Source organism: Ambystoma mexicanum, chromosome 13 (genome assembly GCF_040938575.1).
Source record: "Ambystoma mexicanum isolate Mex_15411 chromosome 13, UKY_AmexF1_1, whole genome shotgun sequence".
In the NCBI taxonomy this organism is placed as follows: Eukaryota; Metazoa; Chordata; class Amphibia; order Caudata; family Ambystomatidae; genus Ambystoma; species Ambystoma mexicanum.
In genome coordinates this window covers 7829956-7852776 of record NC_090938.1, presented here as the reverse complement: position 1 = coordinate 7852776, position 22821 = coordinate 7829956, and the positions used below count along the sequence as shown (strand labels likewise).

General features: G+C 50.7%; 1 protein-coding gene across 1 annotated transcript in view; it reads left to right on the top strand.

Moving 5' to 3' along the window:
- Positions 1-22360, top strand: part of LOC138520719 (glutathione S-transferase Mu 4-like) — a 37358-nt gene extending 14998 nt beyond the window's left edge. The window contains exons 5-8 of the mRNA XM_069632984.1: positions 13809-13909; positions 17616-17711; positions 18273-18383; positions 22200-22360. Coding sequence (XP_069489085.1) covers positions 13809-13909; positions 17616-17711; positions 18273-18383; positions 22200-22292 — 401 coding nt within the window. The 3' untranslated portion in view covers positions 22293-22360. The remainder of the gene's footprint in view (positions 1-13808; positions 13910-17615; positions 17712-18272; positions 18384-22199) is intronic.
- The last annotated feature ends 461 nt before the right edge of the window (positions 22361-22821 follow it).

Below are 22821 nucleotides of genomic sequence, written 5' to 3'. Positions count from 1 at the left end.
GGGACCCGTTAAGGGAATTCAGAGCCAATAACGGTACCGCAAATTGCGGTACCGTTATTAGCGCCTTCCCATTTGAGCCCTATGGGGGCTCAAATGGGAATGGGGAATGGTTTTTTCACTGGTGACTTACCGGTCCCGCAAAGGTCGGAATAGACCGGTAAGTCCCCATTGAACGAGACCCGTGCCGGTACCGTTATTGGAGGCAGTCATGGCGCAAATAGCGCCATGACTGCCTCCAATCTCGGAATGAGGCCCAATGTCTTTTTTGCACTCTTGGCGAAACTCCGTTTTGATCTCTGTGATAAACAGGGCCTTAAGGTGGAGCAGGGTTCTTGCAGATTTTTTGCGATGTTCGATTGTAGCTCAAACACGTTCTCCACTGTTCTACATGAAATGCTTTTATCCGGGCCATCTTCGAGTCACTTATTAAGTACACATCAGTTTGGATTCAGAAAGGGGTTTGGGTCCTTTTAGACTTTAATTTCGGAAGTGTTTAGCTATCTTGGAACTTCGCTGTATCGCTGTTTCGTAGATTTCAGCTCAGCCTTTCATACCGTTATACGATCACAATTTTAGGAGAAGCTGGCCAAATGGGGCATGGATCCTACCTCCTTTATTTCATCAAAGAATTGCATCGTGAAACATATGTCCACATTCGGCGATCACGGGAAGGCAGGTCGGGACTACAAATGTTGCTCTCAGGGGTGTTTACTGCCCCCATTATTATTTAATTGACATATGGCTGAGCTAGACGGTCGACCCCGCCCTGAAGGGTGCACGTGATCATCCAGCACTCTATGGACATATGGCTGACCCAGGGTGGAGACAGTGTGTAGTCCCAGGGTGGAGACACTGTGCAGTCCTTGGGTGGAGACACTGTGCAGTCCCTGGGTGGAGACACTGTGCAGGCCCATGGTGGAGACACTGTGCAGTCCCAGGGTGGAGACACTGTGCAGTCCCAGGGTGGAGACACTGTGCAGTCCTACGGTGGAGACACTGTGTAGTCCCAGGGTGGAGACACTGTGCAGTCCTTGGGTGGAGATACTGTGTAGTCCCATGGTGGAGACACTGTGCAGTCCCAGGGTGGAGACACTGTGCAGTCCTTGGGTGGAGACACTGTGCAGTCCCAGGGTGGAGACTGTGTGCAGTCCCAGGGTAGAGACACTGTGCAGTCCCAGGGTGGAGACACTGTGCAGTCCCTGGGTGGAGACATTGTGCAGTCCTTGGGTGGAGACACTGTGCAGTCCCAGGGTGGAGACACTGTGCAGTCCCAGGGTGGAGACACTGTGCAGTCCCAGGGTGGAGACACTGTGCAGTCCTTGGGTGGAGACACTGTGCAGTCCCAGGGTGGAGACACTGTGCAGTCCTTGGGTGGAGACACTGTGCAGTCCCAGGGTGGAGACACTGTGCCGTCCTTGGGTGGAGACACTGTGCAGTCCCAGGGTGGAGACACTGTGCAGTCCTTGGGTGGAGACACTGTGCAGTCCTTGGGTGGAGACACTGTGCAGTCCCAGGGTGGAGACACTGTGCAGTCCCAGGGTGGAGACACTGTGCAGTCCCAGGGTGGAGACACTGTGCAGTCCTACAGTGGAGACACTGTGTAGTCCCAGGGTGGAGACACTGTGAAGTCCTTGGGTGGAGATACTGTGTAGTCCCAGGGTGGAGACACTGTGCAGTCCCAGGGTGGAGACACTGTGCAGTCCTTGGGTGGAGACACTGTGCAGTACCAGGGTGGAGACTGTGTGCAGTCCCAGGGTAGAGACACTGTGCAGTCCCAGGGTGGAGACACTGTGCAGTCCTTGGGTGAAGACACTGTGCAGTCCCAGGGTGGAGACACTGTGCAGTCCCAGGGTGCAAACACTGTGTAGTCCCAGGGTGGAGACACTGTGCAGTCCCAGGGTGGAGACACTGTGTAGTCCCAGGGTGGAGACACTGTGCAGTCCTTGTGTGGAGACACTGTGCAGTCCCAGGGTGGAGACTGTGTGCAGTCCCAGGGTATGTGGAAACAGAAAAATTGATATGAGGCCGGGAAGCCCAAAAGGAAACACACCAACACAGGTTACAAAGGACATACAAAGCGCTTTATTCAAAGATACAACAATTACCCAAAGTCAATTGACATACGGATAGCTATTCGGCCCTCAGAGTAACAGAATGAACCATCAACGGTAGTTCGCCGTGTTAGTGTGAGAGACCGAACATTGGGATACTCGGGGTTTTATACTTTTTATCCAGCTCTGGCCAACCCCCCTCGCGGGTTAACCATTCTCAGAACCAGACCTAGGGTTCGTTGCCAGGTCAATCCCATAATATATGCATTTTTGATCAGTTCTGCTGATACAGTTGTTCATTTACACATAGGTCAGGGATAGGACAAGGTCTCAGTTCGCGACCCCAACAAGTGGCCTGCGGGCATATTACTTATTCATGTGTGCGGAGGTCACAACGGCCAGAATCCCACTCGAAATGTCATTCGGCCTCCATTTTGTTATTCAGGGTGACTTCCACACTACAAGAGAACCTAAAATGGCGACTAAATCCAAGATGGCGATTTACACAATACATTAAGGTCAAGACCTTGCTGCGGAATCTATTTACACAATGTTTTTAGACAACTTGGCGTAGGCCAACATACATTCAAACAATGCGATAGGAGGTATAATATTATTTCGATTTCCACAGACCCTCCTTTTGGCCGATGCCAAGTGCTAAACATCATCCCTAATACTTTCGAAAATAACTCCATGTATTATCATCCATAGATTCCGCATCATTGTCTGTAATGTCTATAGCCATAAGGTCGTTCATAAGAACCTCTTGTAACATGAATTCTTTAGATGCTGTATCTGGGGCATATATTTTATGCCCTATTGTGCTCACTGCTTGGGCACAACATCCCCCTAACATTCCACATATACTTGGGAGGCATTGAAAACAACAACAAAGGAATAACAGAATCCCTAAAATAACCATAATAACGGAAAGCACCTTCCAACCCCAAGATCGCAAAGAATCCAAGAACCAAGTACTAAGGTTCCAGTCTCCTACAGGGATATGGACTTCAGAACTGAGAGTATGTAAGTTCTGAATTGCTTTAAAAATTGTTGGCGAGGAGTCTGGTACGAAAACACAACAAGCGGACCCCACTAATTTGCATACTCCACCTCGTTCTGCCAAAATGACATCTAATGCCATCCGATTTTGAAGTGCTACCAATCTTATTGCCTTTTGCTCTAAGGTCATATTGTAGAGTATGTCCGTGGTCCGGTTGATCGTTCTCTCCAGTACCCTTGCTAATCCCCTAATGTTCTCCGAGTTTGCTATTTGTCCCCAAAAGGGCACAACTGATTTCGCTATGTACCCCAATACTTGCCCAGGGGTATCTCCGTTGTCGTCTCGCCGCGGGCGAGCCTTAGAAATCTCTAATGTACTTGCTACAAATACCCCGGGTAACAATATTCCTAAATAACAGGTTCCCTGCCAATCCTTGGGCAACCAGGGAAATGCTAAACTACCACAAACAAAATAAACAGGTCTCCCTACATACAGAGGCCTGTTTTCCCCAGTCAAATTTACAATGTTTTTACAAGCTTCAAAATCTCCCATTGGCGTAGTGCCATTTCTCTGTACACAGAAGGGAACTGAGTCAGGACTATGATTTACAGAATAAGAAGGAGGTACAGCGTCCTTATTGCCTATCGGAGCCATTTTAAAGGAGATCAGAGTTTGAAAAGGAAGAGATAGTTTGTCAGACGGCCTAATAGAAGCGACGTTAGGTTTACTTCTATTTGCAAAAAGCGAGCATCCCAGGGGAGTCAATTCTCGTTTCTCAAAATCATTTAAATTAGTTCCATCAAAGTTCCCTGAGATGCTATCATTCCATCGGCCAAAGAATAGTGCTCTAAGAGAGGCATAGCAAGAAGTCGTTAAAGGTAGAGGATGTATATACCATCCCAGTCCCTTGTTCCCATGTTGTGGTAAATGAGTACAAATCCAACAATTACTCTTATTAAAAATGGCATGAGTAGCATTCATTACTATCATTAGAGTGTTATTATGATACTTTTGTCTATGTTGGGAGTCTCTAGGGGACAGAGTGTGAAGGTGTACAGAGGGAGTCAAAGCAGTTGGTACAATCTCGGTCGGTAGTAAAGGTTTTACAGGATAGATTTCTTCAAAGTACCAAAGTCCTACAGCAGCAGTTGCAAAAATAACAATAATCTTTATCAAAACACAACAGTACGTTTTCAGGGCCCAGGCACATTGTTCATTATTCGATTTGGTCACCCCCTTATCTAAAAGTCCAGTGCGGGGAGCAGCGGTGAAGGTGGCAGACATCGTAGTTTCTCGATCGACGGCCCCAATGTTCGTTGCTGGCGACACTACGGTCGCGTGATTTCTTAGTCCTTCCCAACCCTAGCCAGCAGAATCCCTTTTTGTTCAACAAAACTTTCTCATAACAAGACAATTTTCCAATCACTTCCTTTTCCAGATGCACGACACTCGTGCCGTAGTTCTATTTCTGTGGTCGAAGATTGTACCTGATGGTACCCAAAATTGTGTGGTCCGGAAGCAAAGTATCGTCACTCCCTGAGGGAAGCAACGTGTCGGTGGCGACGGAAGTCGCAGAGCTCGAAACAGTGTTTTCCGGAAGTGATTTTTCAAAAGAGTGCGGAGACGAAATGGACTGTTCCCCAAGCTCCTCAGGCTCAGAGAACTTCTCCGACGCACTCACAGCGCTGTTTGCTACTCCAGGATCAGAGACTGTAGCATCAGCGAGGGGTTCTGCTTCTTCTGTAGCGTGTGGCGTCGGGTGAGGAAGTTTCTTGACGTGCGTCGCGTGAATCCAGTTCTTCTTTCCAGCCACCCGCACTGCTGTCCTGGTGACCAATAATACCTGATGGGGTCCCCGCCAGCGAGGCGCGAGACAGGAAGACCTCTCGTAGGCCTTCACGAGGACCCAACTTCCAGGCTGTATATCGTGTCCTGGGCCCGTGAACCCTACAGGTAAAGCAGCATGCACCTGGTGGTAGATGAAATACAGGTTTTTAGTTAACTGGTTACAGTAGTCTACAAGCAATACATTTTCCACCTCCCTCAGGCCTTTAGGTTTTGGGAGACCCCAAATATTAGCAGGTCTCCCCATTACTACTTCAAATGGAGAAAGCCCGGTTCTAGTCTGAGGTGTGGTACGCATAGCTAATAACACAATAGGCAAAGCATCTGGCCATTTTAGTTTGGTATCAGCACATGTTTTTGCAAGCTTATTCTTTAAAATACCGTTGTGTCTTTCTACAACCCAGCACTTTGAGGATGCCTAGCTGAATGAAATTGTTTCTCAATAAATAGGGCTGCACATATTTGCAAAATTACTGCTGCGATAAAGTGAGGACCATTGTCCGACCAGATTATCCTCTGGAGCCCAAATCGAGGAAATAATTCTTTTACCATCATCTTTGCAGTGGTCATGGCGGTAGCATCTTTGACGGGGAAAGCCTCGACCCATTTACTGAAGGCACAAATAATTACAAGAACATATTTTATATTATTACATCGCTCCCTTTCAATAAAATCAAAATGTATAACCTCTAAGGGGACAGAAGGGGGCCCAAAACTTCCCCTTGGAGTCACTGTCCCCTTACCCACATTGTGCTGTAGGCAGATCATACAGTTCTGGACATGCCTCTTTGCAGTGTCCAGAATCTTGTCATTCACCCAGACCTGTTCTAACATTCTCGTGATCTGCTGGGCACACACATGCGTAGGACCGTGTGCCATCGTAACCATTGCCAATACATAAGAATCAGGAAGCAACCATTTCCCTTCGGATGTATCCACCCAACACCCTTCATCATCCAGTTTCCCCATTCCTTCAGCCCACTTTCTAGATTCTTCCATCGTGGCATCAGTCTGAATATCTCGCACAGACCCAATACCTTCATCCATTATGCAAACATCTCTCATTTCCCTCGAGGCATACATGTCCGTGCTAAGGTCTGTGGCCGTTTGTCTGGCTATCAAATCCGCAAAGGCGTTCCCTTTGCCCACATCATCTATGACCTTGCGATGTGCTGCACATTTCATGATCGCTAACCGTTTAGGGAGTGAGAGTGCCGAAAGTAATTGCACTATCAAGGGGCCATGCTGAATCTTGGTCCCATGTGAGGTCAGGAACCCTCTTTCCGACCAAAGCTTTCCGAAGTTGTGAGCCACCCCAAATGCGTACTGGCTATCAGTATATATATTTACTCTTCGCCCTTGGGAAAGTACACAAGCTCGGGTCAACGCTATAATCTCTGCGGCCTGCGCAGAGTTATGCGAAATTCTCTTAGTTTCAACAACTTTGCTCAATGTAGTAACTGCATAAGCAGCTGTAGATGTACCATTCGAAAGTTTGAAGCAGGAGCCATCGCAAAACAGCTCCCCTTCTGCATTATCCAAAGGAGTATCTGTGAGATCTATCCTGCCCTTCGTTTCTTGTTCGGTGGTATACAGGCAGTCATGAAATTCTTCGTCACCGCAAACAGTGTTTTGCGGAAAAGGTAAGAGTTCAACAAGATCAATTCATACCTCGTTAACCGTGCAGAGGTGAGGTGTTGCGTTTGGGTTTTATTCAATAGAATATCAACAGAGTGAGGTACCATCAAAATCAAATCATGGCCTAGGACCATTCCCTCACTCTGTTTTACAGACGCGGCAACAGCAGCGACAGCGCGCAAACATCTTGGCAAAGCGCATGCGACAGGATCAAGGGCGGAGGAGTAGTAGCCGCATGGCCTATTCTTCCCTCCGTGTTCCTGTGTTAACACAGCCAAAGCACATCCATCACATTCATGCACAAACAACACAAAGGCCTTGTCATAATTTGGAGTACCCAGAACCGGTGCCGAACATAGCGCGGTTTTGAGAAGCTCAAATGATCGTTGATGTTCCGATTCCCATGGCAGTGGCAGAGAAATGCCCTTCTTCATCAAAGCCAACATCGGTTTTACCACTAGTGAGAAATTCGGGATCCACAACCTACAGTAGGAAGCCATACCTATCAGGGCTCTGACTTCCTTCTGTGTATTTGGAACAGACATGCCAGAAATGTTTTTTATTCTTTCAGGTGTCAATCTTCTCCCCTCCTTTGACAGGAGGTAGCCTAGATAGGCAACCTCCTGACAACAATATTGAAATTTTTTAAGCGAAGCTTTGTGACCATTTTTAGCTAGATGAACTAGCAACAGTATAGTGCCTTCTTTACAGGCATTCTCAGAATCTGCAGCCAAAAGCAAATCGTCAACATATTGAAGCAGCGTGCAAGTAGGTGGCAATTCAAGGGTGTCGAGCTGCTCTTTCAAGGCTCTACTATAAATACTAGGACTTTCAGTATACCCTTGGGGTGCCCTTGTAAATGTAAATGAGCGTCCCCCCAAGGTGAACGCAAACAGATATCTGCTTTCTTTATGTATAGGGATACTAAAGAAGGCGTTTTTCAGATCCACAACGCTGAAGTGCGTAGCCGTAGCAGGGATCATTGTTAATAGCGTCGTCACATCAGGCACAATTGGAAATTGTGGAGCGACCACTCGGTTAATAGCACGAAGATCAATTATGAACCGGTATGGAATTGCATTGTCGCCTTTCTTATATACGGGTAAGATCGGACTGTTACACAAACTACCTGTAATCTCTTCGATCACCCCACGATGTACAAAATCGGAGACAATGCATTTCAAAGCACGTTCGCCTTCGACTGATATTTTATACTGCGGGATGCGTGGCAGTTTCACCCCATGTTTCAGGACTATTTTAACGGGCTCAATCTGTAATACCCCGACATCATTGTCGTCTACCGCCCACAAACATTCCGGGACAATGCTAAACTCGGGAGGTAAAGGTCGAATCAAGAACTGAGAATTAGGAAGTTGCTGTGGTGAAACCGTCAGCCGTACTCCATCCGAAGAACAATGAATTACTGCATTCAATTTCTTTAACAAATTCAACCCCAGCAAATTCTCTCCACAGTTCGAAGTGAGAAGAAAGGGACAATGGTCCGTAAAGGGACCCAAAGAAACGGATACCGGCGCAGAAACCGGACAGACAGTTGGTACACCAGAAAACCCTACGGAAACATTAGTTTGCCCTGACAGTGGGATGTTTGGAACCCGAGAATGATCAATGGAGCACTTCTGTGCTCCAGTGTCAATCAAAAACTGGTGTTTCCTATTCCCCACTAATAATTCAACGTAGGGGCCTTTTTGATTAACGGGAATAGGCAAAGGTTCCAAACCCTGCTTCGGGCAATCCTAATAAAACGGAGCCTCGTCAGAAGGAAGCTCTTCAGAAAGGTAGGCAGCAGAAGGGTGATCAAATATGTTTCTTGAGTCCATACTCGAGGTCTGATTTTCCTGTGAAAAAGGTTGCTGAGAATCTTGTAAAAGCTGACCTCTATCAGGGCCCCCTGTTCCAGGGCGGCCCCTAGGTCGTCTACCCATACCCCCAAACGCACTGTTTGACCTCTGGCGAAGGTCAGGGCACTGTGCTCGCCAATGACCTTCCTGATGGCAATAAGCACATTCATTAATATTCACAGTACTCAGAGGAGCATTTCCTTTCGGAACGTACTGACCTCTAGTCTGTGTCGTACCTCCTCTGGGGTTTCTAACAATTTGCTGCAATAATACTTTGGTTTTCAAATCTCCCTTTCTCTTTTCAATTTTCTCCTTTTCATTATTAACACGGTTCTCATAATACTGAGCCATGTGCAAAACCTCAGATTGAGATTTTGCCTGCCAAGCGCTCTCAGAGGACATAATTTGTGACTGGATGTCAGGTAATAATCCACGTACAAATTTGTCCACGAACAACCTCTTCCCCGACTCTGTACCTAAATCCTGTCCACTGAAGTCAGAAAATACCTGCTCGAATCTATTAAAAAATTCGGTGGCGCCTTCAGTTTTCCCTTGGACGCAGGCCGTAAGCTTGTCCCAAATAATCCTCTTCTCTGGAATTATAGTTTTTAGTTTAGCGACAATCCTATCAGGTAAAGTAAGTATTACCTGTGGCGGTTTCTCGCCAGCTGGTCTTTCTCCATCGATTCTAATCATATTTGCCCACGTATCTCCCTGCCCCGGCACATCATCTATTGTCCGAACCTGTTTCCATACATCTATGGGCAGGAGTACAGGGAATAACAAGTCAATGTCACTCAAGGTGAACACGGAGGACTGTAAAACGGACTCTATTTCTTTGTAAAACCCCGTCGGGTTTTTCCTAATATCGGGAACTGATTGTCTAATTGTGTTCACTTCCTGTCGTGAAAACGGGACGTGAACAAATTGCGATACAAAATGTGCAGGGATATCCACAGCAGGGGCACCAGTCCCAGCGTTGGCGGGGATCTCAACTTTTGGGACAAAGGTCGGAGGAACCTCTCTCATAGGCAACTGAGATATAGGTACCTCCGGCCGCTTACTAAGCAATAGAGCCAGGTCGAGCGCTAAGGCAGCTGTAGAAGTGTCGGCGAAAAAGCCCTTTTACAAATCCCCAATAATTCTATGGGGCAACTAACCTTCTTTCTTACACATTCTTCTTGCAGGTACTGTAGCATTACCTGAATTACCTTTCTTTGCATTTCTACTGTATACTGACTATACGTGTCATACACTTCGTCTGGCGGTATCGATGAATCCGAGATCCATCGAACCGCATCTTTGGTACAAATTCGTACTTCCTCAGGTGCCGCTCTACGGCACGGAAGGAACCGTTTCTGTACATATATTCTATCGTCCTCATCATCCTCATCTCGTGATTTTTCAAAGTCTTTCCTAAACTCAAACAATCTTTCAACATGTCCATATACTTTCTGCTCTGTGTCCCTCGAAAGTGCCAAAGCACTCAGATCTCTCAACCCTTGTGGAAGATCCGAATTTTGTAATCTACCCCACATCACACACAAATGAGTCCCCAAACCTTCGATAAAAACATTTTTCTCGGGAAAACTATTCAAATTAGATAATGTAGAAAAAACATTAGCTTGATCACCTTTCTCCATGCAATGCTTAGCCCATGCAAACAATTCCTGTTTCCTATCTGCAGAAACAGTACTACGAGCCACAACCTTTGACCCTGCACCTGAATCAACTTCAATCAATACGGGGCCACTCGGGAGCGAAGGTATAGGTAAAAATAACAAAGGTGCAACTATCGGTGCAGGGGTAAGGGGCGGTGCGATAGGTGGAGGAACAACAACCAAAGGACTAGGAACAATAGGCTGTACAGGGGAAACAGGAATAACAACAGGCGCGACAACAGGAACAGGCAGAGCGCCAAGAATAGGAGCATACGGAGGTGGCGCTGAGGCATCGGGCCTGCGTTCATTTAATAACTTCTCAATAAATTCTTCAGAAACATGGAAATCTGTAGAGGGGTAAATTTTTTGGACTCCGAGTGAAAAGGCTCTATCCATACTTTTAACTAATTCTGACCGCTTTTCTTTATCATATAATAATGCTTTTTCAGCGTTTGTTTCATGACGACGTGCATGTTTATCCCTACTTTTAAGCTGCTGCGATGCTTCTTTCTTCCAATTTTGTAACACATCAAAGGCTGCTGGTCTAGCCTTTTTCTTTAACAAGATCGATTCTAAGTATTCAATACGGGGGATCTCAAAACTAACGTTGATTGGCCACTGAAATTCGAAGGCATGTCTGGTCTGTCTGTGCCAAAAATCATTAAATAAGATACTTCCAATGCCATACTTACAGTACATAGTACACGCCGGCGACCCCTCCTGTGGTGCCGGACGGCTAAATTCTAAAGATTGTCGATCGCTGTGGAACAGAGCCCTAAAACAGCTAGACAATTTCCCAGGCATTTCACAAAAAATTGGTGTTATCTGGTCCAATAATTGTGTCTGCAGATACAATACGCCAAATTCAAATTGTCAGGGTTAAATTAAGAGCCGGCTCACGACTGCACCTGACCAAATCTAAGGAGGACCGTATGGTTTACCAAGAACTTACCTAACAAATTTTACCTTGTGTTTGGTGGTTTCGGCAAATCTGCCCGCCTCAAAATTGGACCCTCGTCAAGATGCCGTGTCAGACCACACGACTATGGTCCAAGGATCGGATCGTGCAGCGCTGCCGAGGTATCACGTCTCGATCGGTCGGGCCCGCAGAATCACACCGTCCGATCCCGGTTCGATAGTCTGCTTCAACCTTCAATGATCCGGCATCAATCTTGAGGGTCCCTATTCGGGCGCCAACTGTGGAAACAGAAAAATTGATATGAGGACGGGAAGCCCAAAAGGAAACAGACCAACACAGGTTACAAAGGACATACAAAGCGCTTTATTCAAAGATACAACAATTACCAAAAGTCAATTGACATACGGATAACTATTCGGCCCTCAGAGTAACAGAACGAACCATCAACGGTAGTTCGCCGTGTTAGTGTGAGAGACCGAACATTGGGATACTCGGGTTTTTATACATTTTATCCAGCTCTGGCCAACCCCCCTCGCGGGTTAACCATTCTCAGAACCAGACCTAGGGTTCGTTGCCAGGTCAATCCCATAATATATGCATTTTTGATCAGTTCCGCTGATACAGTTATTCATTTACACATAGGTCAGGGATAGGACAAGGTCTCAGTTCGCGACCCAAACAAGTGGCCTGCGGGCATATTACTTATTCATGTGTGCGGAGGTCACAACGGCCAGAATCCCACTCGAAATGTCATTCGGCCTCCATTTTGTTGTTCAGGGTGACTTCCACACTACAAGAGAACCTAAAATGGCAGCTAAATCCAAGATGGCGATTTACACAATACATTAAGGTCAAGACCTTGCCGCGGAATCTATGTACACGATGTTTTTAGACAACTTGGCGTAGGCCAACATACATTCAAACAATGCGATAGGAGGTACAATATTATTTTGATTTCCACAGGTAGAGACACTGTGCAGTCCCAGGGTGGAGACACTGTGCAGTCCCTGGGTGGAGACATTGTGCAGTCCTTGGGTGGAGACACTGTGTAGTCCCAGCGTGGAGACACTGTGCAGTCCTTGGGTGGAGACACTGTGCAGTCCCAGGGTGGAGACACTGTGCAGTCCCAGGGTGCAAACACTGTGCAGTCCCAGGGTGGAGACACTGTGCAGTCCCAGGGTGGAAACACTGTGTAGTCCCAGGGTGGAGACACTGTGTAGTCCTTGGGTGGAGACACTGTGTAGTCCCAGGGTGGAGACACTGTGCAGTCCCAATGGTGGAGACACTGTGCAGTCCCAATGGTGGAGACACTGTGCAGTCCCAGGGTAGAGAAACTGTGCAGTCCCAGAGAGGAGACACTGTGCAGTCCCAGGGTGGAGACACTGTGCAGTCCTTGGGTGGAGACACTGTGTAGTCCCAGGGTGGAGACACTGTGAAGTCCTTGGGTGGAGATACTGTGTAGTCCCAGGGTGGAGACACTGTGCAGTCCCAGGGTGGAGACACTGTGCAGTCCTTGGGTGGAGACCCTGTGCAGTCCCAGGGTGGAGACTGTGTGCAGTCCCAGGGTAGAGACACTGTGCAGTCCCAGAGTGGAGACACTGTGCAGTCCCTGGGTGGAGACATTGTGCAGTCCCTGGGTGGAGACACTGTGTAGTCCCAGGGTGGAGACACTGTGCAGTCCTTGGGTGGAGACACTGTGCAGTCCCAAGGGTGGAGACACTGTGCAGTCCCAGGGTAGAGACACTGTGTAGTCCCAGGGTAGAGACACTGTGTAGTCCCAGGGTAGAGACACTGTGCAGTCCCAATGGTGGAGACACTGTGCAGTCCCAGGGTGGAGACACTGTGCAGTCCCAGGGTAGAGACACTGTGCAGTCCCAGAGTGGAGACACTGTGCAGTCCCAGGGTGGAGACACTGTGCAGTCCCAGGGTGGAGACACTGTGCAGTCCTTGGGTGGAGACACTGTGTAGTCCCAGGTGGAGACACTGTGCAGTCCCAGTATGGAGACACTGTGTAGTCCCAGAGTAGAGACACTGTGCAGTCCCAGGGTAGAGACACTGTGCAGTCCCAGGGTGGAGACACTGTGTAGTGCCAGGGTGGAGACACTGTGTAGTCCCAGGGTAGAGACACGGTGCAGTCCCAGGGTGGAGACACTGTGCAGTCCCAGGGTGGAGACACTGTGCAGTCCTTGGGTGGAGACACTGTGCAATCCCAGGGTGGAGACACTGTCCAGTCCTTGGGTGGAGACACTGTGTAGTCCCAGGGTGGAGACACTGTGCAGTCCCAGGGTGGAGACACTGTGTAGTCCCAGGGTAGAGACACTGTGCAGTCCTTGGGTGGAGACACTGTGTAGTCCCAGGGTGGAGACACTGTGCAGTCCCAGGGTGGAGACACTGTGCAGTCCCAGGGTAGAGACACTGTGCAGTCCCAGGTTGGAGACACTGTGTAGTGCCAGGGTAGAGACACTGTGCAGTCCCAGGGTGGAGACACTGTCCAATCCCAGGGTGGAGACACTGTCCAATCCCAGGGTAGAGACACTGTGCAGTCCCAGGGTGGAGACAATGTCCAGTCCCAGGGTAATTCTGACCTCGCCCTGCCTTGCCTGAGGGCCCGCTTCAGCACAGACTTGATGACTGGTCAGAAGCCAACACATATGTTAAAACCCTGCATGTTTTGCACCAAATGGGAGGGGTCTGCACTAGTCCCAATAGCCAGTCCTGGTTTCTGACTTGACCTCACACATCTGGATGAGCAATGACCTGGCACATGTGTTTGCAGTGCACCACAGGTGGGCGAGCCGCAGCCTCACGAGTGATGCTCTCAATTCTTTTCAGGTGGAGAAAGTGAGTCGGAGGAGGTTAGAGTGGACATGACCGAAAACCAGGCCATGGACTTCCGGCGCGGGCTGGCAATGATTGTCTACAACCCAAACTATGTAAGTTTGTTTGGATTGGAGAGTGTTGTGATGATTGTGGCGGAGCGCTGGTGGTACTGTTAGAGGTGGGGTTCGTATTGGTTGGCGGGGGTGGGGGGGTCAGTCCTGTTCATGTCTCACTTTACTAGTCAACTTCTGTATGCAGTGTCCATGGCCCTGGGTAAGGGGGGCGGGGGGTCTAGTCTTGGTAATATCCTTCTGTATGCAGTTTCCATGGTCCTGGATTTGGGGGAGGGGGGGCGGGATCTAGTCTTGGTAGTAGACTTCTGCATGCAGTTTCCGTGGTCCTGGATTTGGGGAGGGGGGGCGGGATCTAGTCTTGGTAGTAGACTTCTGCATGCAGTTTCCATGGCCCTGGATTTGGGGAGGGGGGGGGATCTAGTCTTGGTAGTAGACTTCTGCATGCAGTTTCCATGGTCCTGGATTTGGGGGGGTCTAGTCTTGGTAATATCCATCTGTATGCAGTTTCCATGGTCCTGGATTTGGGGGGGGGGTCTAGTCTTGGTAATAGCCTTCTGCATACCGTTTCCATGGTCCTGGATTTGGGGGTGTCTAGTCTTGGTAATATCCATCTGTATGCAGGTTCCATGCTCCTGGATTGGGGGGGTCGGGGGGGTCGGTCTAGTCTTGGTAATAGACTTCTGCATGCAGTTTCCATGGTACTGGATTGGGGGGGGTCTAGTCTTGGTAATATCCTTCTGTATGCAGTTTCCATGGTCCTGGATTTGGGGGGTCTAGTCTTGGTAATAGCCTTCTGCGTGCAGTTTCCGTGGTCCTGGATTTGGGGGAGGGGGGGGGGTCTAGTCTTGGTAGTAGACTTCTGCATGCAGTTTCCATGGTCCTGGATTTGGGGGGGTATAGTCTTGGTAATATCCATCTGTATGCAGTTTCCATGGTCCTGGATTTGGGGGGGGGGTCTAGTCTTGGTAATAGCCTTCTGCATACCGTTTCCATGGTCCTGGATTTGGGGGTGTCTAGTCTTGGTAATATCCATCTGTATGCAGTTTCCATGCTCCTGGATTGTGGGGGTCGGGGGGGGGGGTCTAGTCGTGGTAATAGACTTCTGTATGCAGTTTCCATGGTCCTGGATTGGGGGGGGCGTCTAGTCTTGGTAATATCCTTCTGTATGCAGTTTCCATGGTCCTGGATTTGGGGGGGAGGGTCTAGTCTTGGTAATATCCTTCTGTATGCAGTTTCCATGGTCCTGGATTTGGGGGGGGGGGGTCCTAGTCTTGGTAATAGCCTTCTGTATTTAGTTTCCATGGTCCTGGATTTGGGGGGGGGTCTAGTCTTGGTAATAGCCTTCTGCATGTAGTTTCCATGGTCCTGGATTTGGGGGGGGGGGGGGTCTAGTCTTGGTAATATCCTTCTGTATGCAGTTTCCATGGTCCTGGATTTGGGGGGGTCTAGTATTGGTAATATCCTTCTGTATGCAGTTTCCATGGTCCTGGATTTGGGGAGGGGGTCTAGTCTTGGTAATAGCCTTCTGTATTTAGTTTCCATGGTACTGGATTTGTGGGGGGGGGGGGTCTAGTCTTGGTAATAGCCTTCTGCATGAAGTTTCCATGGTCTAGGATTTGGGGGGGGGTCTAGTCTTGGTAATAGCCTTCTGCATACCGTTTCCATGGTCCTGGATTTGGGGGGGTCTAGTCTTGGTAATAGCCTTCTGCGTGCAGTTTCCATGGTCCTGGATTTGGGGGGGTCTAGTCTTGGTAATAGCCTTCTGCGTGCAGTTTCCGTAGTCCTGGATTTGGGGGGGGGGGTCCAGTCTTGGTAATAGCCTTCTGCATACCGTTTCCATGGTCCTGGATTTGGGGGGGTCTAGTCTTGGTAATAGCCTTCTGCATGCAGTTTCCATGGTCCTGGATTTGGGGGGGTCTAGTCTTGGTAATAGCCTTCTGCATGCAGTTTCCGTGGTCCTAGATTTGGGGGGGGGGTTCCAGTCTTGGTAATAGCCTTCTGCATACCTTTTCCATGGTCCTGGATTTGGGGGGGTCTAGTCTTGGTAATAGCCTTCTGCATGCAGTTTCCATGGTCCTGGATTTGGGGGGGTCTAGTCTTGGTAATAGCCTTCTGCATGCAGTTTCCATGGTCCTGGATTTGGGGGGGTCTAGTCTTGGTAATAGCCTTCTGCATACCGTTTCCATGGTCCTGGATTTGGGGGGGTCTAGTCTTGGTAATAGCCTTCTGCATGCAGTTTCCATGGTCCTGGATTTGGGGGGGTCTAGTCTTGGTAATAGCCTTCTGCATGCAGTTTCCATGGTCCTGGATTTGGGGGGGTCTAGTCTTGGTAATAGCCTTCTGCGTGCAGTTTCCGTAGTCCTGGATTTTGGGGGGGGGGGTGGTCCAGTCTTGGTAATAGCCTTCTGCATACCGTTTCCATGGTCCTGGATTTGGGGGGGTCTAGTCTTGGTAATAGCCTTCTGCATGCAGTTTCCATGGTCCTGGATTTGGGGGGGTCTAGTCTTGGTAATAGCCTTCTGTGTGCAGTTTCCGTGGTCCTGGATTTGTGGGGGGGTTCCAGTCTTGGTAATAGCCTTCTGCATACCTTTTCCATGGTCCTGGATTTGGGGGGGTCTAGTCTTGGTAATAGCCTTCTGCATGCAGTTTCCATGGTCCTGGATTTGGGGGGGTCTAGTCTTGGTAATAGCCTTCTGCATGCAGTTTCCATGGTCCTGGATTTGGGGGGGGTCTAGTCTTGGTAATAGCCTTCTGCATGCAGTTTCCATGGTCCTGGATTTGGGGGGGTCTAGTCTTGGTAATAGCCTTCTGCGTGCAGTTTCCGTGGTCCTGGATTTGGGGGGGTGGCGGGTTCCAGTCTTGGTAATAGCCTTCTGCATACCTTTTCCATGGTCCTGGATTTGGGGGGGTCTAGTCTTGGTAATAGCCTTCTGCATGCAGTTTCCATGGTCCTGGATTTGGGGGGGTCTAGTCTTGGTAATAGCCTTCTGCATGCAGTTTCCATGGTCCTGGATTTGGGGGGGTCTAGTCTTGGTAATAGCCTTCTGCATACCGTTTCCATGGTCCTGGATTTGGGGGGGTCTAGTCTTGGTAATAGCCTTCTGCATGCAGTTTCCATGGTCCTGGATTTGGGGGGGGGTCTAGTCTTGGTAATAGCCTTCTGCATGCAGTTTCCATGGTCCTGGATTTGGGGGGGTCTAGTCTTGGTAATAGCCTTCTGCGTGCAGTTTCCGTGGTCCTGGATTTGGGGGGGTGGCGGGTTCCAGTCTTGGTAATAGCCTTCTGCATACCTTTTCCATGGTCCTGGATTTGGGGGGGTCTAGTCTTGGTAATAGCCTTCTGCATGCAGTTTCCATGGTCCTGGATTTGGGGGGGTCTAGTCTTGGTAATAGCCTTCTGCATGCAGTTTCCATGGTCCTGGATTTGGGGGGGTCTAGTCTTGGTAATAGCCTTCTGCATACCGTTTCCATGGTCCTGGATTTGGGGGGGTCTAGTCTTGGTAATAGCCTTCTGCGTGCAGTTTCCTTGGTCCTGGATTTGGGGGGGTGGCGGGTTCCAGTCTTGGTAATAGCCTTCTGCATACCTTTTCCATGGTCCTGGATTTGGGGGGTTCCAGTCTTGGTAATAGCCTTCTGCATGCATTTCCATGCTCCTATACCTTCTGCATGCTGTGCCCAGTCTGAGGGCAGTTTTCTGCAGCACCCCCTGCACGGCTGGACTTCACTGCTCGCTTTTCTCTCCACAGGAGGCTCTGAAGGGCCCTTATCTGGAGGGGCTCCCCGAGAAACTGAAGCAGTTCTCCAAGTTCCTGGGCCAGCGGAAGTGGTTTGCCGGATGCAAGGTATTTGCTCTTTGCTGGGGAGCTCCTCCGATTCCCCTGCCGCTCCCTGCGCGGATGGGGCTTTTCTAAAGAGAGCCTGTACACCCCCACCCCCGAGAGTATTGCCCTTGGGGCTGGTGTGTAATGGGGCCCGATAGAGCAGCAGCTGGCGGCTGCTGGGGGCCCAGCGGCACAGCTGGATCCGGCAGACCCTATGGAGAAGCACCTTCTGGCGGGGTGCTGGGGGCAGCCTGGGGTGGCCCCTGGACGCCTCCCAGGGAATGTACTCAAGGCCACAGCAGCTGAGGTTCTTCCCGCCTGCTAGGGAACTTTGGGGGTCTCGCTTGGGGTGAGCACTGCTGCCCTTGCTTGGGGGGGGGGGGGGAGGCTGGCGTGCTAGGCCGATGCTCGTTCTTGGGTGTAGAGAGTTGCCACTCGCCTCTCAGTTTCCTGGCAGGTGTTTGAGTTGACCGCGCTCACGTTCTTCTGGGCGCTGCCAGGCTTCTGTGCGCTCTCTCCTTTTTGGGGACTCTGCTGGATAATGCAGGGGCCTGATGATACTGTGACCCCATCTCTCCACAGGTGACCTTTGTAGACTTCATCATGTACGAGGCGCTGGACCAGCATCGCATGTTGGAACCCACGTGTCTGGAGTCCTTCTCCAATCTAGAGAACTTCCTGCATGAATTTGAGGTACTTCTGATTGCCGCTCTCTCTCTTGGGAATTTACCCTCATGAAATGTGTTCCCATGACACTCCTTATCTCTTGCCTAGTCCATGTGTCTACTTGCTGAAACCCTCCTTCTCTCTTCGGCCAGCGGAAAGCATGTGATGGCGCCAGTCCCCGCTGTCCCCGCTCCTTTTCCTCATTTTAGCCAGTGCCTAGAATGTCATTTTACACCTAAAGCACTGTGGTAGGTCTCCAGGCAACAACCTTGTGGCGTTCAAATCCCCCCTGGCTTTCCGTGGACTAGTGATCCCTCCCCTCCAGTGTGGCTACTCTGCTTCTGGCTTTCCATGCACCAGTGACCCCTCCCTTCCAGTGTGGCTACTCTGCTTCTGGCTTTCTGTGCGCTAGTGATCCCTCCCCTCCAGTTTGGCTACTCTGCGTTTGGCTTTCCGTACACCAGTGATGCCCCTCCAGTGTGGCTACTCTGCTTCTGGCTTTCCGTGCACCAGTGACCCCTCCCCTCCAGTGTGGCTACTCTTCTTCTGGCTTTCCATGCACCAGTGACCCCTCCCCTCCAGTGTGGTTACTCTGCTTCTGGCTTTCTGTGCACTAGTGCCCCCTCCCCTCCAGTGTGGCTACTCTGCTTCTGGTTTTCCATGCACTAGTGACGCCCCCAGTGTGGCTACTCTGCTTCTGGCTTTCCGTGCACTAGTGATCCCTCCCCTCCATTTCCATGCACTAGTGATCCCTCACATCCAGTGTGGCTACTCTGCTTCTGGCTTTCCGTGTGCTAGTGATCCCTCACCCCCAGTGTGGCTTTTCTGCTTCTGGATTTCCGTGCACTAGTGATCCCTCCCCTCCAGTGTGGCTACTCTGCTTCTGGCTTTCCGTGCACCAGTGATCCCTCCCCTCTAGTGTGGCTACTCTGCTTCTGGCTTTCTGTGCACTAGTGATCCCTCCCCTCCATTTAGTGCGCTAGTGATCCCTCCCCTCTAGTGTGGCTACGCTGCTTCTGGCTTTGCGTGCACTAGTGGTCCCTCCCCTCTAGTGTGGCTACTCTGCTTCTGGCTTTCCGTGCACCAGTGATCCCTCCCCTCCAGTGTGGCTACTCGGCTTCTGGCTTTCTGTGCACTAGTGATCCCTCCCCTCCAGTGTGGCTACTCTGCTTCTGGCTTTCCGTGCACCAGTGATCCCTCCCCTCCAGTGTGGCTACTCGGCTTCTGGCTTTCTGTGCACTAGTGATCCCTCCCCTCCAGTGTGGCTACTCGGCTTCTGGCTTTCTGTGCACTAGTGATCCCTCCCCTCCAGTGTGGCTTTTCTGCTTCTGGCTTTCCATGCACCAATGATCCCTCCCCTCCAGTGTGGCTACTCTGCTTCTGGCTTTCTGTGCACTAGTGATCCCTCCCCTCCAGTGTGGCTACTCTGCTTTTGGCTTTCCGTGCACTAGTGATCCCTCCCCTCCATTTCTGTGCACTAGTGACCCCTCCCCTCCAGTTTGGCTACTCTGCCTCTGGCTTTCCATGCACTAGTGATCCCTTCCCTCCAGTGTGGCTACTCTGCTTCTGGCTTTCCGTCCACTAGTGATCCCTCCCCTCCATTTTTCCGTGCACTAGTGATCCCTCCCCTCCAGTGTGGCTACTCTGCTTCTGCCTTTCCATGCACTAGTGATCCCTCACCTCCAGTGTGGCTACTCTGCGTTTGGCTTTCCATACACTAGTGATCCCTCCCCTCCATTTGCGTGCACTAGTGATCCCTCCTCTCCAGTGTGGCTACTCTGCTCTGGCTTTCCGTGCACTAGTGCCCCCCCCCCCCAGTGTGGCTACTCTGCTTCTGGCTTTCCATGCACTAGTGATCCCTCCCCTCCAGTGTGGCTACTCTGCGCCTGGCTTTCTGTGCACTAGTGATCCCTCCCCTCCAGTGTGGCTACTTGGTTTCTAGCTTTCTGTGCACTATTGATCCCTCCCCTCCATTTCCGTGCACCAGTGACCCCTCCCCTCCAGTGTGGCTACTCTGCTTCCTGCTTTCAGTTCACTAGTGATCCCTCCCCTCCAGTTCCATGCACTAGTGCCCCCTCCACTCCAGTGTGGGTACTCTGCTTCTGGCATTCCGTGCACTAGTGATCCCTCCCCTCCAATGTGGCTACTCTGCGTCTGGCTTTCCGTGCACTAGTGACCCCTCCCCTCCAGTGTGGCTACTCTGCTTCTGGCTTTCCATGCACTAGTGATCCCTCCCCTCCATTTCCATGCACTAGTGATCCCTCCCCTCCAGTGTGGCAACTCTGCCACTGGCTTTCCATGCACTAGTGAACCCTCCTGTCCAGTGTGGCTACTCTGCTTCTGGCTTTCCGTGCACTAGTGATCCCTCCCCTCCAGTGTGGCTACTCTGCTTCTGGCTTTCTGTGCACTAGTGATCCCCCCACAGTGTGTCTACTCTGCTTCTGGCTTTCTGTGCACTAGTGATCCCTCCCCTCCAGTGTGGCTACTTAGTTTCTGGCCTCCTGTGCACTAGTGATCCCTCCCCTCCATTTCTGTGCACCAGTGACCCCTCCCCTCCAGTGTGGCTACTCTGCTTCTGGCTTTCCTTTCACTAGTGATCCCTCCCCTCCAGTTCTGTGCACTAGTGACCCCTCCCCTCCAGTGTGGGTACTCTGCTTCTGGCATTCCGTTCACTAGTGATCCCTCCCCTCCAGTGTGGGTACTCTGCTTCTGGCATTCCGTGCACTAGTGATCCCTCCCCTCCATTTCCATGTGCTAGTGATCCCTCGCCTCCAGTGTGGCTACTCTGCGCCTGGCTTTCTGTGCACTAGTGATCCCTCCCCTCCAGTGTGGCTACTTGGTTTCTGGCTTTCCGTGCACTATTGATCCCTCCCCTCCATTTCCGTGCACCAGTGACCCCTCCCCTCCAGTGTGGCTACTCTGCTTCTGGCTTTCCGTTCACTAGTGATCCCTCCCCTCCAGTTCCGTGCACTAGTGATCCCTCCCCTCCAGTGTAGCTACTCTGCGTCTGGCTTTCCGTGCACTAGTGACCCCTCCACTCCAGTGTGTCTACTCAGCTTCTGGCTTTCTGTGCACTAGTGATACCTCCTCTCCAGTGTGGCTACTCTGCTTCTGGCTTTCCGTGCACTAGTGATCCCTCCCCTCCAGTGTGGCTACTCTGCTTCTGGCTTTCCGTGCAATAGTGACCCCTCCCCTCCAGTGTGGCTACTCTGCTTTTGGCTTTCCGTGCACTAGTGACCCCTCCCCCCCAGTTTGGCCACTCTGCTTATGGCTTTCCGTGCACTAGTGACCCCACCCAGTGTGGCTACTCTGCTTCTGGTTTTCCGCGCACTAGTGATCCCTCTCCTCCAGTGTGGCTACTCTGCTTCTGGCTTTCCATGCACTAGTGACCCCTCCTCTCCAGTGTGGCTACTCTGCTTCTGGCTTTCCGTGCACTAGTGACCCCACCGCCCCTGTGTGGCTACTCTGCTTCTGATTTTCCGTGCACTAGTGCCCCCCCCCTCCCCCAGTGTGGCTAATCTGCTTCTGGCTTTCTGTGCACTAGTGACCCCTCCTCTCCAGTGTGGCTACTCTGCTTCTGGCTTTCTGTGCACTAGTGACCCTCCCCCGCACACCCCCACACCACCCCCCACAGTGTGGCTACTCCGCCTCTGGCTTTCCGTGCACTAGTGACCCCTCCGCTCCAGTGTGTCTACTCTGCTTCTGGCTTTCCGTGCATTAGTGACCCCTCCCCTCCAGTGTGGCAGACATGAGCACTTTGCATGGTGTACTTTCCTCTGAACTCCCTGTGTCCTGCCTTGGCCCTTCCTCTCCTGACATCACACGTGTTCTGTTGTCCCACAGGCTTTGGAGAAGATGGACGCCTACATGAAATCCAGCCGCTTCATTAGAACTCCCATCAACAACAGGATGGCAAAATGGGGCAACGAGAAGTAGGGCCAGCAGGAGGCGCCACTGGCAATAATTAAAATACTGTTAAAAATAAATCTTTTGCAAAAAAAAAAGTGACTACTTATTTGAGTGCTCTGGGAGTGAGTGTACGATGGCTGCCTTGGTTAGGGGCGAGGGGCCGAGGGACCCTCTGACCGTAGGTAGTCAAGGAAGGATTTGGACTACACTGTTTTCCAAGCAGCCACTCCTGGGGCCATCCCAATGGCAACAGTGCGGGGATTCTGTCCTGCTGCACAGCCTAGTGTGGCTGGGCACCGTGGGGTGTCCCCGGTGATCCTAAAACTCTGCCTCTCAAGGGCCACAATTTAAGAGTCGGCCCTTTCGCTTCTGAAGTGTTCTGCACTTGCAGAGTGGGGGGCCTTCGATGCGACTGCATCCGCTTTGTATGGCGAGAAATGCTTGCTGGCAAGACAAACAACATGGCGCCTTGGCAAGGGGGCGGGGGGGGGGGGGCTCTTAGCACTTGCTATAGGCGTGTTCCAACGGCGTAGAAAAGCACCCATTTGTCTGAGAG